Here is a 19,143-nt window from a genome sequence, read left to right as displayed (position 1 = left end):
ATGAATGGCTAGAGCTCTCTGGGGAAGCAGTTGCCACAGGAAGCATATATGTACCTTCCAGAAGATGTTGCATCAGAGATAATGAGGAAGTAGTTCATTTCACAGAACTAAGCAAACTCCCTGGTGCACTGCATGCTCCAAATACCCTCATGGTTTCTCAGAAAGATCTTACTGTAAATACAGACAAAATCTCTGCCTACAGCAACTGCCAATGTATAAGAAAAAGATAACCTAACATGTATGATTTACCACTAGGCAGATGCTGCCTTCAAAATACAGCCTCAGCTATTACGTAGCTCTATATCGTAAAATAACTTTTGCTTTTGAGTAAATGATGTGTGAGTAAATTATAGAAGTTAAAAACTCCTCATCTGTTCCTGGAAGAGGCCGTTCGTTCATGTGGTACTTCCATGCTCTGCCTATCAGCATGCCAAAACATAATTCTAGAAGGAACAGACCACTTCACAGACTCAATCCCACTCTGGATTTCACTTTTATGCTCGTATCAGTAACAGTTTGTGCTTCACCATGGTTATGCTACATAATTGGACTTAGCATCTGAAGACCATCTTACAATGATTAGACTACAAGGCCTTTTCATCAGAGGCAATTTGTTCTGGATTTGAGCTGGTCACCTAACCTGGTTCTGAAAGTGCAACTCTTTGTTCATGAGAGCTCACAACTCTCTGGCCTCATGATTCCAGAAATGTTTGGTTAATACATCACCTCTAAACAATGCCGTCTGGAGACACGGCAAATGAGAAACAGTAGCTTCAGTGGTACAAAACAGTATTTCTAAATTGCAAGATTACAGTTCTCGTTAAGTGTAACTTTCTTAGGAAAACAGCCAGCTGCACATTAGTTCATAGCCTTGCAGTCTCTCACGGTCTGCTCCTGCCCTAGCACACTCTTTGGATCAGCTGTGCTCATCTCCTGCTTTCTAGGAAGTGATACGTTTTCAAATGCAGTAATGTAAAATTGAACATTTCAAATACATGACCTGTATTGGTCTCTCTTAAATACATACATGCATTCAATAGTGTGCTTGAGGACAAAACCAGGAGTCAGCTATGTAAAGCAAAGGCAGAAATGAATCAGCATCAAATTAAATGTCTTTCAAGCATGAAAGGCATATGTTTACCCAAAGCATTTAAAAACTAGCCGTCAAATTCAAGCGTCTTTCAGCTCTCCACAGTTCTCAATGGAGTCACCTCAGCACAAACAACAGAATTTGTGAACTGCAACACCAGCAGGGTAAGATGAAGCACCTTACCTGCTACCTTGACCTGGGTGGGTCTGCAGGCTTTGCATGGCAGCACTTGGAACTCTTCTGCCTGGTACATGGAGTAGTCGGTGCTTGCAACCACCAGCCTGTCTCCGGGTTCCCATGAACTCACATCATCCACCAGATTCAGGACCGTGCTGTTCACATTGGTGTCAATGGTTACTGTAAGCTTTGGTTTCACTGGAAAGCCAAAATGGAAGGGTGGAGAATTCAGTTAATCTTATCAGAAAATGTTTGCTCTTTACTTTTTTATTTTTTTTTTCCCCCTTTGCCTGGAATGCCACCAAAAATGATGATTTCCTCATGCAACAAAAAAATACTTAACTCTTCAAAACATGGCTCTTACTGGCTTTGGCTTGGAAAGTGAGCAAACAAGAAAGTGTTTTCCTTCAGTTACAGGCAGGTGGATTTTCCACTAGTCCCAGGACTAAATTTAAATGTCGATCTTAGTGGCTCTTTTTCACCACACCCACTGAGCAGCAGCACTTGTGGGTGCCGGGCACTGTTATTTACAGCAGCCAAGTGGTCTTTAACCTAATGACTGTTTTTTCCAGCAAAACAACAGTCTTCCACACCTCCTCTTCCCGCCAAAGAATCCTCATGACCTGTCTAATGACGAGGTCAGGGACAGCAGTGCTGGAATCAATAACTACAAAATAAAGTATTACTTTCAAAACCTGTTGTCTTTGCACACTCCAGTTGACTAACTCTGCCTCATCCAGAAGTGCTTTAGCAAAAGACAAGGTATTACAGGAAAGGACTTGCCAAGTATTTGCCATAGCCTTGCTGGGTTTTTCAGACACCACCCTGTTGCTTCTGCTGGTGCTCAGGAATTTTTCCTGAGATAAATTGTGCTGAAGATTTATCTGTGTTCATGTCAATAGCCCAGCCCAAGTTTTAGCTTGACTCAAGATGTTCTTGCACAGAACAAGAGCCAGTCATCAGGAGACTATTTCTGCTTTTCCCTGGTCCGGCTTTCAGACATGGGGCTCATACCAGATCTGCCACACAGGAACCGTACTCTGTAGTTCTGGCAGCCCTCGCCTGTCTGGTCCTTCCCATGGCAGAGAAACCTGTAATCATGGCCACTCTTGTAGAACACTTCAGTTGTTAAATCAGCTCCATCAAGCGTCATTGCCTGGAATGAGAATAGAAAAATAGGTGATACCTTGAGGTGATTTCATCAAAGCACCGGTGCCATCAGAAGAAACCTTTGCTTTGTTTTGTGTGGTGCACAACAGTTGTGCAACAAAACGTGACTATGCAGCCGCACTCCAGCTGGTGCTCAAACACAGCTATTCTATCCACAAGCTGCACAGATTATTGCTAGGTGCATGCCTTTCTTCTGTATCTATATTAAGACCGTGTACTTTTTTGGGAGGAGTATTCTGAGCTTCACTAACATCTGCCTCAGTGCCCTAGATTTTCTCTTGCCATTGGCTTGAGGGTAGATGAAAACACTGAACACAGATGATTGTACCCAAATGAACTAATCATTTCAAGCCTCTTCACTGCACTCATTTAATGTCTTGTGGCTAGGCTATGTCGGAACCTTGCAGAAGGAAGAGGTAGGGGTCTTATTTCTTCTTTGAATGGATCAGTCTCTCTAACAAAAAAACGCACCAAACTGCTGTATGACCCATTGCTCCAAACAGAAAAAGAAAAGGTGGCTTTTTCTCATATACAAGTGCCACTCTGTAGAGCTGCCTTGAGAAGAAAAGGCTGTATCCTGACAAGAAGCAGTGCAATATGTAGCCTTGCCTGTGTTCCTGCTGGAGCCTTGTCACTCCTCAGAGTCATGCTGAATTTCACATTCCAGCTCTATAGCTTGCAATTCTCTTGACCCTTTCACAAAGATGTGATGATTGCATTGGGCAATCCAAATATCATGTGCATTTTTACAAAGCACCAACAGGTAAGCCGTCTTTCAATGAAGGGTCTGATCCTGATTCTCTCACTCATGTAGACCTTCCTTATTAATGCATACACCCCACTGCTGTGTACAGGATTAGCACCATCAGCAGAAGGAATGTGCCTCTGGCTGTGCAGCATTTCTGTTATTATCATCATATCTTCAATTTCCTTGTATGTAGCATAGCTGGAGCAGACCAGCTGCTATAAATCAGTGTAACTTTATGAAAGCAATGAGCAACACCAGATTACACTACCTAAGGATTTCCCTAAGATCTGCAGGATAAACTAAAATAAGCTGTCTTGCTTTTAATATACATGGGGAAAAAAAGTAACTGTGATTTAACAGTAGAGGAAAAAAAAGTTTGTTTCTTGAAAAGAATATCTTTCTTGTTTCCTTTTTAGTACGTGTGCTAGAAGGGACTGTGTCATAACAAACATCTGACCCCTGGTTTGAAATAAGTTGTCACTTCTAATATATGTATATTGAAGCAAAAATTAATATGGATTTGCTAAGACCTGGCAGAAAATTATAGGCAGGTTTTTCCTTTCTGTTAAAGGGGAGATGTTTTATGACATCTGGCTCTGGAAACTTTCACTCATACTGTCAGCATTCCCATTTACTTCAATAGCTGCATTCTTGTGAATAACGACAACTCTGCTAGTTCAGAGTATGCAGACTACCAGATACGAAGTATTTTATTGTCTTTTGCTAGGCAATGCTTCTGCTATAGTTCTTTTACCAGGTAGACATATACAGTATATGGTGAACATATGCAAAAAAAATCTTGGTATTTGTCTTTTTGGGTTTGGGTGTTTTTTTCCATTAAAGAGGCTTTTGCAGTCTCGGGAAAGGTATATGATTTCTCATCAGCTTGCTGGCCTGGTGGCATAATTGTGTTTAGCCCCAAACAGAATTCACATTTCTTTCCACAGGGACAAAACAATTCACTCCAACAAATGGCTGCAAGCTCACTGACAGCTGGTAGCTTTACCTATTACAGCTGGTAGCTTTACCATCTTATTGCGTTCTATGATTAATTTTTTTAGGGAGGGTCCATTCCAAGACCATTTAAAAACTTTGAAATTTTTATGGGTTTTTTTTCCTTTTAATCTTCCATCAGGGAACCACATATTTCATGATAGCATCTGTGCTGTCCATGACCCCATCTGTACTCCTTTTCATGCCAGAAGCCAGAATTTACAGAAAGGAGCTCAGTTTTTTAAACTTTTGTCTCAGAATGATACAAAATACCAAATCTTGTTGGTTATGTATTAGAGCAGTAAAATAATTTGTGTCTTTTATTTGGAAATAAAAATCACTGACAAGCAAAATTACTTTGGGGTTCAGTGTCAGTCCAAAAAGGACTTGCTCCTCTAAAGCAAGTGGTAAGCAAGCCTACCTGGATGTCAATGGGCTGCCTACAGATTTTATCAGGATGAGCAGCTTTAAAGTCAGAAAGCTTCTCCATGTCCTTAGATCTTGCTTTATCAGGCTTCTCAAACCACTCTGTCCATTCTACATCTGGAGACAAGTGCAAACATAAAAGCAATTTGTAAGTCAAGCTTAATGAATGTACCATAATATGATCTCAGATATTATTCCCAAGTTTCTTCCCTGATGATCTGATTCCTGCCTCTTCTGCCAGTTTGTCAGAAGCTTTAAATGATGCTGTGAAGTGTAACGAGCTAAGAGAGAATGGAGTTATTAAAAGCTACATAATCGGAGTATGCAGTATGATCATTATTAATAGGAATGGATTTTGATGTGTCCTCCTTAGCTGCCTTTCTGATCTTGATATCAAGTTATGATCAGTTACTGTACGTTGCCTGAAACATGGACATGATGACTATGCAGTCAAAAGAAGTAAGAGGTTGTGTGTGATCTCTTAGATCATAAAAGATGGAATTTAATACCCAGTGCAGTAAAGGAAAAAGGATCCCAGTTATTCAGAGTCCTGGAGACAACAGGGGAAAGAATCTGTGCATGTTCTTTACTTAGGTTAGCGGCGACGTAAATAGCAGCTAGCAAGTCCACTCTTCCCAAATGGAAAAGTATTTCAATAAAAAGGATGATTCACCCTATTTGTCAAGTCTTTACCTCCGAGATAGATGGCAAACAGGCCTCTTACCTTGAACCCACTCACTAGTTGAAGAGACGTTAAAATATTCTCCATTCTCAGCTTTGAATAGTTTGAATACTTTGGCCACAGCTGACCCTTTGTGACCTGTACAAAAACAAACATTGGTAAAATTCCTGAAAGCAATCAATAAAAGTCAGAACTGAAAGGTAGTGGTTCCTCTGTGTGTTGGCATATTTTGGCTACATTATCCTGAATTAGCCCTGCACAGTTTCCAGAAAAAATTACTGATCTTGGAATGAGGCTTCAGACACTTTTACAACTGCTTGGACAATCAGGAGGAAAAATCTTCAAAAATCAAGAGGATACAAAACCAGTGATTTGTAATTTATTGCTATTTTTATTTGATGTGGTAGCAAGCTGTGTTGTTAGCTGCTCTTGAAAAAGTCACAAAAAGACACAGACTCAAAAGTTTTCAGCTTGCAAGAAAATGGTTTTGCAGTTTTTGAGGCTATCAATGCAGGATACACTGATTAAATTTTCAGCTGGGGTGGACTGGGTTTGTTCCATAGCCTTGTGTCTAAAAGAGGCAGTGTCTGAGTTCTAAGTTGTTGCTTGGATTTACACTGGTGCAGGATCTCACCCTTTAATATCAGAGTTTGGATAATCCAGGTTATACCCCCATACACACTCAGCTGCTTCAACTGTATTGATAGGAATAATACACAGAGAGACGAGTCAAATATACCTAACCATCATTTGCCCACAGCTTCTATGTAATGCAGTGTCAAGTGAAAACACCATGAACAAAACTAATCTCAGCCATAAATCCAGTACCTTCCAGAGATAATGTCAAGCTAGCATTTTGTGCCCGAATTACCTTGATATTCAATGTGGTCTTCAACAGAAGAGGAGGGATTTCCTTTAACAGTAATAAAACTCCATGGGTGCCTGGAAAATGAAAATGAGAAATTATCAAATTATGTCATGTATGAGATGCATATTTTTTGCATTTCTCAGGGGCAACAGATTCAAGCCAGTTTGATTAGTGTGAAAGACATCTTAGTTAAAATTAAAAATATCTTAACAGACTGTATTTGTTCAGTAAACACATAAAAAGAGAAAGACTTTTGAAGACAAATCACTGCTTAGCACACTCCTATAACAAGTGTATTTCTCTTTTAAATGAATGCTTAAAGAGGCTTGTGATAGACCTAAGGGACACTGGCAGCTCCCTGGGGAGCCTGAAAATCTTTTGTGTGTGTGCACGCATACACTAAAGAATATGAAAAGAAACCACTTCTGCTTAAATAAATTTAGCTCATGTTGAAACCTTGTATGTCACAATTGTCTTTGGAATGACCCATGAGAATTTCTAATAGACAGACTGGCTGGCAAAGGACAATAAAAAATACCTAGATAGTCTCTGGGTATCTAGTTTCCTTATTTTGAACGCTGAACAGAGATAAATGTTTATGAGTCTGAATTGTGTGTTCAAATCTGATCCCATGTCAGAAGTAAGGTCATTACTGCCTGATGGTTATTGGTTAAGTAGGTTCAATAGCTGTCAGCAACACTGGAGAATGACCACATGGATGGATGAGGTCATGGAGGCAATGGAGAGAGAGACTAAAGTGCCTCCCAACCTTGGAGGTGAACCCAATTAATAGGGGTCAGGGGGAGTTTTATCTTCAAAATAGAAGTACTTCAGGCATACCTGCTCTTAATGACTAACAGTATAAAAAAAATATGCTTTTAGTGTTATAGAGAGACTGGCACTCCTACCTTAAATTTAGCAAACAGTCCCATATATTAAAATCATATCTCTATAGGTATAAATACCCTGTGATTTCAATTGCATCAAGATTCACCCTTGTGTCTTGCAGGTCACCTTACATTTACCATCTGCTGGTAGAAGTGAAGTTATAAACCATTCCGGGGCTTCAGAAGAAAACATATACAGACATTGACAGATAACCACTATGACACACAAAACCACTACTGGCATGAGCTGAGTTTTGCTGGGCTTTGCAGCTCTGGGGGCAACAGGAGCAGGTTCTGAGCGAGCACTGGTGCATCCCATGCTGTGCTGAGGCCCCACACATGCGCTGGACCCACACCTCCAGGGGAGGCAATCCCAGTGGCATGTCCTTTGCCTGAGCATAGGACAGCATCAGTGGAAGCTGCCAGCACAACTGCCTCGGGAGCCTTCCAGGGAGCCATATGCTCCTGCTGGAAAACTTGTCTGTGCGCCAATTGCTGAAGGCAGTGCTGGGCTGTAATCTCCATCCAGGGAGAGAAGGGAGGTGGGAGCAGGAAGGACACCATCACTCAGCAGGCAAGACTGATTTTCTTTTTTGGTCATAAAATTCAAAACAAATGACAAAAAAAACAAAACAAAGCAAAAAAAAAAGAAAAGTATGAAAAAATGATGATGGTCCAAAAATAATCTCAAAAAATAAACTAAAAAAGGAGCTGTCTTGTTTTGCAACTCAAGGGTTTGCCCTATTTCATATGTTAAAATACTTGTTTCTTCCAGGTATTTAACAGCTACAAAATAGCTTTAAAGTCGCTCAACCCTGAAACGTAAGGACACATTCAATCTATTTGGGCTATATGAAATGAAGGGATTGGTAAATCCAGAGCCAAACCAGTGATATTTGGGTGGGATTCCAAAGAGAACAACTATGTCATCAAGTGCAGAAAGACTTTATTTTAATTTATTAGTTAAAGAAATAAAAAAAAAAAAAAAGAAGCAGTTCCCACTTAAAGAGTAAACTCACTTTTGAAAAGGAAAACAATAAAGGAGGAATGCAAGATTTTCCTTTCATTCCTAATGTTTTGGACTCAGCAAAGAGTTGCCAGGAGCATCTCTTTGGATAAATCAGCATTGTTCATTAGCTTTGCTACAGCAAGTGGGAGTTGCACAACTTTACAATCTGGTTGAATATGGAGCAAGTGGAGATAGATATGGAGATTGTCCATATAACCATCACCCTAACCAGAAAAAAGCCCAATCCATGGCTGCACAGCCTGACACTAGTGACATCTTACAAAATGTGAAATAGACATTCCCTAAGCCAAATTTTTGCCTGAGGCTTACACTGTCCCTGTCTCAGTGATGCCCATGGTCAGACCCAGCCATCAGCAGGGACCTGCAAAGTTCTGACAAGCAGGAATCAACAGGACCAGCCAGCAAATCCCAGGTGCCAGCACTGACTGGTAAGAGCACTCACACAACCATGTTAGAAAGAAGAACCCATCCACTCTCCTCTGTCAGAGCCTGCCTTTAACATATGTGCGTGTATGCAATTTTCTCACCCAGAGCACTTGCATTTTAAGATAAATTCCAGAAAGCACCTGCCAGGTATATACACCCTTATTCATGTTCATAGATGTGTCTAAAACATAAACCGATGTGTCTGCATCTTGTTACACTAAAGTGAACTAGAAGTTCAATATGCTTAAGGAGAAAGTCTTGGATGCATCTGACAAAGCTGCCTGTCTTCCACTCTGCCATCAACTGTCTTTGTAAATCTGGTCCCAGCTGCTATCCAATGTTTGTTTCGAAAGCTGATGAACTTAAACCCTGAGAACACTCCTAAAAAGGCAGTCTTCTAAATAATGCACCAAGTTGTGGGTGTTTTTCCATATACCACTATGCTGTCAGGAGACAATATTTACCAACAACTACTACATTTTGGTAACCACAACATCCTTATTTATATAAGGAAATATTGTGGTATTGCAAATAATAGCATGGTAAGGATTAGCTTTTTGACTACAAACAATAGCAGTGTGGAAAATCACACTTCTTTGGATACATTTCTATGGTTTTCCCATTACAAGCATTTACGGCAAAGAAGTGAGAAACCAGCATTAAAACACCACAGCAGCCTACAAGTATCAATGCCATTTACTTTTATAAACATATGCCAAACCCATCAATTCCTTCCTGTTGCACAACTGGAAAAAATAGTATAATGGTTAAAAATCTTCTATTTCCCTAATTTTAGTCTTTCCAAAGGAACCCAGAGGGTTACTGGGCACTAATATGGGTCTGGGTATTTGAGAGAAATCATTGTATTAATGGAGGTAGCCTGGTTTTGAAGACTATTTCTGCAGCCTTGGTTGAGTCTTTGAAATGAGTTATCTGATGCAAATGAACCCCTGTAATATTTGACAAAACCACTTCGCCAAGCACCCTAAATCTTACTCCATCTGCACATGCCCAGCTGATACTTCCACAGACTGCTGTACCCAGTCACTTCTCCATACAAGGCAGATTTTTTCCTTTCTGTTCTGCAGTGACCCTCTTAGTGCCTCTTAAATAAAGAGCCTACATAAATTCAGATAAACGCAATAAATATAATGGATACAGTTGGGTAAATAGCAAATATTCTCAACAGTATGTGTGCCAACACAGACACTGTATTGGCCTCAGGAGTATTTACAGCCCACAGCATAAATCCATGCTTGCTAAATTTCTGTGCTGCACAAGTATTATTAGAATATGTATTTAGACAAACTGAAGGATATGCTTTATACATGTCTATATGTATTCAGCAAGGGCTACATGGCTATTATTCTACCGTCGTTAATGTTCAGATCATCCAATCCACTATGTGTAGATATGCTTCTTAAATCTTTGGGGGATGGCCTGAAAATAAATTGGAATAAGTAACTTATGGGAACACATCTTGGAAAAACATCTTTTTAAATGTGAATCATATGCTATTCCTCAATCTGCTAATAAAAATACCCAATATAGACCCTGCGTGCATCTGAAACTATCTAATTAACTGCTAAAACTTCACATTGAGAAGTTTCCCTTTTTCTTTTTTTTTTTCTTCCCATGTGAAAGAACTTTGTGCCTTTGAGAGAGTGGAATTATTTGGACATCTCAGGAGCATAATAAGGCCTCTGTGCTGGGAGAACTGGCAGGACTGGCACATACCTAAACCCAAGGTGGAGGAAATGCTTGCTGCCCAGTTTGGTCACTGCTTTTCTGGCTGTGTCATCCAAGTTTCTAGATCCTTCATCATTCACTGCAACTGACAGGATCATGCCATTCTCAACTCTGCCCAAATACTGGGCAAGACGTATGCTTTCCTCTTTTGCTCTGTAGGTGTCAAACCTAAAGTGATAAAAACACCCAAAAACCATTTAATTCAGTGGGCATCACAGCTTTATGTACTGAAAAGCAAGTGATAGAAAGAAATAATTCTTCTGCATTGTTTACAGTAATGATATCTCATTGCAAAAGCACTTGTCTAACAGGGTATATTAGGGGTTTCTGTTAAGCCAAATTGATTAAACTCTAGTTGGCAGAATACAAAGATAGCAACATTACTCAATCTTCAGTTTGGAGATTACTGGTCTAGAAAGAATTGTATATATATGCAATAATACCCATTTGAACAAGATACTAAACTGCATGTTTCTGAGCTTGCCAAGATGCTGTCCCCAACCTGTTCCCAAAGATCCTTACATCTAGACACTTGAAAAGTCACTCACCGATCTGAATGGACAACTGCCCCCGTCTTTGGGTCAATAACATGGACAATGACACCACGATGGCCCCAGCTCCTTTCAAAGTAATATCCACCTTCTTCCATGCCACCAGGATGAAGAGTCTTGTTTAAGAAAGTCCAGGACAGCTTTTTCTTTCCATGGATCTCAAGAGTGCCACCCTTACTTACTCCAAGATACTTCTTCCCAAAGCAGGGATTCGGCTGGCTGCCATCATCCGCTCTGCAGCAGGAAGGGAGGAAAGAAATAGGTTTGGGTTTGTATCTGACAGCCAAGGAGCCCCTTTCCTTGTTCCCCTGTGGCCCAAGGAGAAATGATTTGCATGCATTTCTGTCATGATTTCATGATTTGCAATGCATTTCTTTCAGCTACTCTAAGAATCAGCAATTGCCCACACTGTACAGAAAATAAACTATTTGAAAAAATACTAGCAACTACTGGAGACCAGCAGCAATCCAGAATGCAGATTATACATGTTGTATTTATTATACCCAAGCCAGAGGAGGCCTGAAGCCCAGACTGAGCAACACATTTGTGTTTTTGAATACTGGAGGAAGTTAGGACCTTAACCAGGAGCTAGGAGGGATAGTGCTTGTTAAGTATGAGTTTGGCATCCTTGAAATTCTGAGCGATCCTGTAGCAATCTGCAAGACAGAAGTGCATTATCCTTTTGCTCACCACTCTCATTCAGAAAGAAAAGATGTTTAGGGAGGAGAATTTTCAGATTAAAAGAACTGCTTGGATTTTAAGACCATTCTGGAAAAACAGCTTGAGTGGTGGCAAGATGCGTGCTGATTTTCTGGCATGCCCAAATCTTCCAGTAGGATTTGAAAACCAGAACCAAAACTGAATCAATTTTTTACAGGCCATTTAAATTGTTTAAAAATCTACTTAACTTTATGCAGAGCACTGATGATAAGTATATATGAGAAAATGTAATTTTAAGGATCATTTTTGTTCCTTGTTGTGGAAGAGAGATCCTAGAAAGTTTTAAGACAATATTTTATCATGCATACGTACCGCCCATATAAGATGATAATCACGTTGCTTTGGTAAGGGCACATCTCACTGCCAATATGTAATTCTCCATCATTTTCAATGAGTATATGTCTAGTACGCAAAATGATAGGCTGCACATCATCTTTAATGACCAGTTTTCCTAAGTAGAAAAGGGCATGACATTTGTTTTAACACATCGGAGCTTATCAGAGGTGGTGATACCATTTTGCTAAACCCAGTGCTGGGCTCTCATCTCAGTTTTTGAAAAGTTCTGCCCATCCTCCCCCAAAACAGCTCTCAATAGAAATACTAAAGACATTGCATGTTTTGTGTTCAGTCCAATTCTTGAAGAACACAGTTAATATTTGTGTGGAAGAGGTCTCATTCAAAACTGAGACAGAAATTCAGGGTTAAGATGAATAAAAGCTATTCATGCTAACAGCCACCAGCAACACTATGTCCTTAGAGAAAGAGAGGCACATATGTATCTGCCCTGTCGTGAGACCCTGAGAACATTATTGGAGTATGATGTTATCAGGACAACGATTTAATAAGAAGAAATGTTTTTGAAGCAAATCACAGAAGTAGCAGTAATGAGTATACTGAGCTACTTTTCTAAAGAAAGGACAGCAAATAGGTTGATTATAATGGCTAAAGAACTGATAGCATCTCAGCTACCACCCACCCTTGTACTGAATTAACAGTTTGTACTGTTTGTCCACTAGCTATCCAGTTCTCAGCATGAAGCAGGAAGCTCTCCCAGCATGAAACAGAGTGATTTAAATGCCACAGTGGGAAGAACACTTCACCCAGCCTTGCTGCTAGCACATTTTACCTCCATCAGTGATGTGGATAGAGTGGACAGTCGCAGAAGAAGAGAGAAGGAACTTCCTGCCATTACTGATCTCAATGCGGTTTTCTTCATTGTGACCTGGGTTCCAGTTTTCTAGCTCAGGATCCTTATCAGGACATGTGACAGCTGCTTCTGCTGTGTAAAGACGGAGAGTGAAGACAATTACCACTTGCTCAGTGCAAGACAGAAAGCTCCGTATCTGGGCATCTTTGCAGTACCATTGCAATACACTCATACATATCATGCAGTATATTTACAGTACGTTCTTGGTACCCCACTTTGCTGACTCCCTGGAACACAGCAATACCTCAGCAGAGCAGAGCACATGTGGGTCACAACCAAAAGAAAACAAAGAACAGTTTAAGCTGCATGATTTCCTGTTTTCAGGAAGCATGGAAAAACCTGCTACCCAATGCAAAGGAGCCTTGCAAGGGATGCAGTTTCCAAAAAACAACCTAGAAAGCGTGTAACTGAGCCCTTTGTGCAGTGACATTAGCTCCATTAATACTATCCAGATACGAAGCCTTTCACAAGTCTGGGGAAAGTGTTGATGAAAGGATAAAACAACCACTACCTGTTAAAATGTCCCCCAAATATCTGTGAGGTTTAAGAGGCTTTGTTTAATGTAAAGCTGTTAAAATATATTTGCATACTGTGTTTTCACTGGAAAGTAAAAATGCTCAAACTGACATGAAAACACCAAGCAACAAGGAATTACCAGTCCACCCAGTAACTGAGACAAGGAATCATATGATTCTCCAAATCATAACAGAGAGCAACAGGAATCTCACAAGAGAAACTCTGGGTTTCTGAGGTTTTCCAGGCAAGAGCAATAAGGGCTCCTTCGCATTGAGTTCACACCTCACCAGTATCCACACACAAATGCGATTATGGGCTGCCATGACGTGTTAGTCTAAAGGGCTCTCATACCAACCCCAAGAGTCTCATGTTGTAAGTATTTATTTAAGATAAAATATTTCCCTGATACAATCTCACTGGATATGTGAGCCTCACATCTTGCTCTAGTCAACAAAACAGCGAGTGCGGGAGTCCCATGTGTGATGCATATTTTCTGAGGGTAGAAACCTTTCTAATCCTAGGAAGCTGAGGTCAGTGGGAGTTTGAACAATGAGCCCTTTGCAGTCAGAAAGGGCTGGGAGTTCTCACCAGCTCTCCAATTTTTAATCCTTTAAAACCAAAACACCATCGGAAAACTACAGGATCCACAAATTGGTGATAATAGATATGAGATAAACACCTTGACTTCAGCAGGGTTATGTCTCTGGCACTTAGTATAGTAAATTTGGGTAGGTTTTGCCCTGCAGACACTAATCCATTCAGATAACGGAAAGGCCAATGATGTGAATCCATGCAAGGATTCCCAGCGCTGGTTTAGTTGACAACGAGCAGTTGTGTGCTGCCACTGTGAAACTTGAGGAACATCTGCAATTCCACAGCAACTGGAGCAAAATCTGTTCACCTGAGTTTCCTCCCAGATTCCTCCACCAATTTCATGGCTTAAGAAAACAGACATTTAAGAAAATAGAATTGGACCAGCCACTTCCTTAATGTCTCCAGAGACCCATCAAATACTAACAATATAAGCAAGGGATGTTTCATGTGGGCAACGTATGCTTTGGCTCTTTTCAAGCTTTTCCCATATACATGAATGATCAAATCAGAAATGGCTAATCATCTACCAGGTAGCAAGTCAAATACTGACAAACATCCAGGACCTGATTTTGATACCACTTGTGCCACCTGGAAGCTGAAAGTATATCAGTAATGTCAAAGGCAGTTTTTCTCATGTGCAGTAATTGAGGAAAATAATAAGGAGTTTCTGGTTTCCTACCAAAAGACACAAAGAATTAATAAGATGACTATTTCAAGCAAGAAATGGAACTTGCAATGTAAGTGGATGTTCAAATATAACTGTAAAACAAATTAAGAAAAAATGAGCTGCTATTCCCATAAGAATAAGGATAATAGAAAAAATTGCACATGATGAGAAGCTAAATAAAAACAAAAGAATTGATTCAAATGTAGAGGTATAATTTATCAGATAGATTAAGTGGACAAGCTAAAAGTTTGTTCATTTTTCCATTTACTTGGCTGTGCTAGTGTTCAAAAGAGCTTTCTGCAGTCTCAAAAGATGACTTGTGCCCCCCAAATTCATTATTTAGAAACAGAGAGGTAGGCAGTGAAGCCTAAGGGGAAATCGGGAGAAATTTACATTGACGTTTGGGATGTCAACCAACAAAAGCCAACACAATCAGAACAAAGGAACCAAATTCCCAATTTCATTAACTAATTTGTACCAGAGAAAAGGAGCTGTGGAAGCTGGAGCACATCATCCACCCCCTGCTGCACAAAGGGCACTGGAAGGCTGAGCATCTTCTGGCCCAGGTACCTTGCCAGCTTGCTTGGTACTCTCACTGGCATTTTTTAAATGAGTGCAACTTCTATCCAGCACAAGGAACTAACGGCATGTTTTGCTTCTTGACCAAAAGGGCCTGAGCATGGCAATGAAATCTAGCTGCAGTGCATGGGGCAAGACATATGGTCTCTTTGTTTTAAAAGATACAAACCCCCAAATTAGCTGTATTTTGAATATGTATACCCAGTTTCCCTTTTCGCCTTTAACTACTTAGGAAAAGGGTTACTTGGAAGAGGCAAAACCCAAAGGGCAGGGATGTCCCACCCTAAAGGATTTTGCTGTCCACATCTGGGCTTGGGCAATGCTGCACAGTGCTTGACTTCACCTCCCACAGCCACAGCCATTAGGACCTGAGGTTTCTTTTGTTATTTCTTTGTGGCAGTTTGTTGGGTTTGGGTTTAAGAACACATGGCAGAGGGATTCCTGAGGGTACTTTCACCTGCTCAGAAGTTGCCACTCCAGCTGCCCTTGACAGTGAGTACTAGCACATCAGAAAACTGCTTTTCTCCTGAGTTTTCTCACTCTGCCCTTGACTCTTATTACATGAAGAGGAGTGAAAAGCTGCTCTATCTAAAACAGCAATGTCTTTATTTAAAAATAACATTACAAACCATGCCCTTTTTCCCCATGGCAGGAAAGCTTACCTGTGCTTACAGAAGAGATTACAAACAGAAGAAAAATGACGTTTTCAGCCAGATACTTGGAGATAAGTAGAGCCATTCTTCAGGATGTTTAATTCTCTGGATGGATAGCTGTGAAGAAAGAATAGCAAGAAAATGTCACCTTTTTGGTCCAGCTCATGCAAAAACCATTCAGAGCATAAAAAAATAGGTTATATCCAGCTTTATGCCACTTCCAATCCATTCAGTTCTATAGCTGAAAACACCTTTATGCCGGTTCAAGAACAGCCCAAGCAGAGCAAGAAACCTCGGGCAGCTCCTCACTGTTTGTTTGCTTTAGGATAAACCCACTTCGGAATCCAAATAGACACTCAGAAAGCAACCACCAGATGTAACCAAAAACGCCTTAGGAATGCAGTATAAACACATCCAGTCAAGACTCTCTAGGGCTGCATATTCACATGTGCAAAAAGGTAATGAAACACAACAGAGGAGGTGTTTGCAGAGTGACAAATTCCCACAAAGTAACCTCTCAGCGGCACCTCTCTCCCCTCATATTCCCCACACGTTTTTAGCAATGGTGTTTTGTGCACCCCTGAGATAAACCGTACTCACGCTTCCAATCTGAAGCGTGCAGTTTCTTAGATTTCAAATCCAAGAAAACATTGTATATTTAGTGTGCCAGCCCAGAATTTTCTTACAAAACCAAAAGCTGCTTTTGAAACCAGTCTACCTAACGTTGTTTTCATTTCCTCAGTAGCCAACCTCCATCAAAAACAAACAAGCAGTGTCGTGGAAGTCAAAGTTAGGATTAATGTGATTCTTAGTCTCCAGTGATTGATTCTGCAGCTCTGCCCTGCACTCATGACAATTTATTGACACGTGTGTTCAAACTGAGGCAGGGACACACACTTCTGCATTTATAAAGCACTGTTTAAAATTCACATGCAGTCCTTGGAGCCATTAGGTTTTATCATGTAAACCAGTATCTGAGGAATATTGAAGAAATTTATTTGTAGCTGTCATGTCATACCACAATGATGAAATAGGATAAATGTAGGCATCACAAAGCTTAGTTAGACGCAAAAACAGTGATTGAAAACAACGCCATGATGTCCCAATAATTAGGGCAAAAGGCATATGCTATTTTTCATGTCACTTGTTAACACAAACCAAACAAAAACATGAGAAAAAGATATGCAAGAAGCTAGAATTTAATCTGGAGCAAATTTTACAGTGTACATATGCAAAACACACCTGTACTTCTCATAAAGGTGATACAGCTTGAAGTACAACGATATGTTGAGACCACATGTAATCCAGTGATTGTATTAAAAATAGCATTAGAACCAGATCTGTCAGGAAATAATCCAGCAGGAAAATGTTTGCTTGTTTTGGTATAGTGTATTTGACAGCTCTGAGCTCTGGAAATAGCATAGACTGAGGGCTTGGTACAGTGTATCAGGTGCTGAAATGCTGTTACAGAACAGCAGAAAAGAGGAATGCGCTTAGTAATGCTGTAATTTTGAATGCTATACATTATCACAGCACAATACCGTCACCATGGAATTTGTGCCAGACCCAGAATGCACGTGTCTGACATTTTAACAGCATTAACCATCAACATTTGATAAAACAGGGCTCTTTTAAAGCAACTTTATTGCAAGTATGCCCAAAGTACAGCAGTCACCATTAAAACGTCAAGATTTATTAGGGATTATTGCACAGCCTAATCTGCAAACCCAATCAGTAGATTCTGCTTTAATGATAAAGGAAAATCTAAACACATGGTAATAGTACAGGATGGTCACTGCAGATAAATAGTGTTTCTTACAGCACAGACAAAGTTGTGTGATAGTATTACACAAAGCCAGATTCCAACTGGTAAGTTATTGATCATAAAAATACATTCATGTCATGTAAGTGCTCACAGAAATATAAAGAAGGGACTGATTTTTTTGACAGTGATGGCATGCATTTGCTTTATAGGTAGCAAAGCAGCTATTTTGTTCTGGCCCATTAAAAACTCAGAGGACCATCTCCGCTCTGTCCAGTTCATGATGTTGTTTCGACAGCAAACAGGTAAGAAATTAGCTTAAGAAATTTCACAGCTTTTGCTTTCTTTAGAGCCAAGAACTGCACAGTACTTACCATCAGATTGTGCAAAACGGCTTCTGGTATTACATCCCCAGTTGCTCACCAGGGACTGCTTCCCTGATTACATCCATCCTCATAAGCAGAGATCAAAACAAGTAATCAGACACTGGAAAGTCATGTCATTTTTGGAGGTGTCAGCTGTGTGCCAGGATCCAATGTTTTTGTAGTGTCTGATCTGCCACAGTCCAAAGAATATCCTGCTTACTTTGTGACTGAGGGAGAGTGTTTGATTCAGCTCGCAGCGAGCGCGGGGTCATTGTGGTGTTAGTATTAACTGGCACTCAGGTTGGAAAGACTGAAAGCTGACAGGTCCAAGAGGATCTGACTCCTCTGATTCAGCTCTGACTAACACACTACTGGAAATACGCTACTTGCAGGATAATCTCAGGAATTTTCCTTCAAAGGCTCTCAATTAAAGATCTCCCAGATATTAGGCACAAACAGCGACATGCTGGATTTTCTTGTTAAATAGAAAAGGAGGAAGAGGCAGTGACTCTTTTCATTAATATCTCCTGCTGGAGGGGACTCCAGAGTGGTTCTCTGCTGCCAGCCAGCCGTGTGTTAGCTCAGCATTCAGAGCCGCGTGGGGATACAGGCGGCAATATGCTACCTCTCATTTGAACAGGCGCCACGTGGCTGACTTCAGCTCTGATGTAATCAGCTATGTCAACAAACCTCCCTGTAGATTTGGGCACTCTGAGAGCATAAGGGCTGCGCAAGTGTCCTCCTAAGTCTACCATCTCCAACATTTCTCAAATACCATCTGTGACTCCTCTCTTGGGTGAGAAAATCTTTTTCATCTCACCATTAAAAGCTGCCTGGCAATGGCAAGTGGGACTCATATCCCTGGATCTGGCAAGGCAGACTTTCTGAAATGATTCCCAGCTGCTGGATCTTTCCAAAAAGTGAACAATAGCAGCAGACAGTGCTAAAAGTAAATGCAGGAAACCATTAGTTCTCAATTGACTGCTACTGCAGGTGTCAGCAGTGATACTGTACTAGAAAGTGCACAGATTGGAATCCCTATCCACTGCCCTCCCTGCAGTTTTAATGCAGACCGAACAATCTTGACAGCAAAACAGTGAAGAAATGCTCTGAGGAAGCTGGATTGTCCTAAGCATCTCACATGGAGACCCCAAATCCCTAGGGTAGAGCAGAGCTCTCTGGGGTGGCAGAGTCAGGCATCCAGAAACGCACACTAGGCTCCAACCTCAGCTTGCCACCCTGCCGACCTCTCAAAAAGTAGCTCCCAATATTGGATATTTTAA

General features: G+C 40.6%; 1 protein-coding gene across 2 annotated transcripts in view; it reads right to left on the bottom strand.

Annotated features, from left to right (window-relative positions):
• The window catches only part of CEMIP (cell migration inducing hyaluronidase 1), a 62,757-nt gene extending 45,999 nt beyond the window's left edge, over positions 1-16,758 (bottom strand). The window contains exons 1-10 of one of the 2 annotated variants that reach the window (XM_061446815.1): positions 15,743-16,758; positions 12,644-12,796; positions 11,830-11,968; positions 10,795-11,031; positions 10,235-10,414; positions 6,158-6,228; positions 5,329-5,424; positions 4,600-4,721; positions 2,282-2,423; positions 1,274-1,465 (exon numbers count right to left, since the gene is read on the bottom strand). In XM_061446815.1, the coding sequence (XP_061302799.1) occupies positions 1,274-1,465; positions 2,282-2,423; positions 4,600-4,721; positions 5,329-5,424; positions 6,158-6,228; positions 10,235-10,414; positions 10,795-11,031; positions 11,830-11,968; positions 12,644-12,796; positions 15,743-15,818 (1,408 nt within the window). In that variant the 5' untranslated portion in view covers positions 15,819-16,758. Of the gene's footprint in view, positions 1-1,273; positions 1,466-2,281; positions 2,424-4,599; positions 4,722-5,328; positions 5,425-6,157; positions 6,229-10,234; positions 10,415-10,794; positions 11,032-11,829; positions 11,969-12,643; positions 12,797-13,314; positions 13,384-15,742 lie in introns of those variants that run through there. The other variant, XM_061446816.1, reaches the window with a different exon arrangement.
• Between the last annotated feature and the right edge of the window lie 2,385 nt (positions 16,759-19,143).

This window comes from Pezoporus flaviventris, unplaced genomic scaffold (genome assembly GCF_033815535.1).
Source record: "Pezoporus flaviventris isolate CSIRO_AGI_PZ_B2104156 unplaced genomic scaffold, CSIRO_AGI_Pfla_v1 ptg000006l, whole genome shotgun sequence".
In the NCBI taxonomy this organism is placed as follows: Eukaryota; Metazoa; Chordata; class Aves; order Psittaciformes; family Psittacidae; genus Pezoporus; species Pezoporus flaviventris.
The sequence above is the reverse complement of the archived record's forward strand: the minus strand, read 5'-3'. Positions and strand labels throughout refer to the sequence as shown.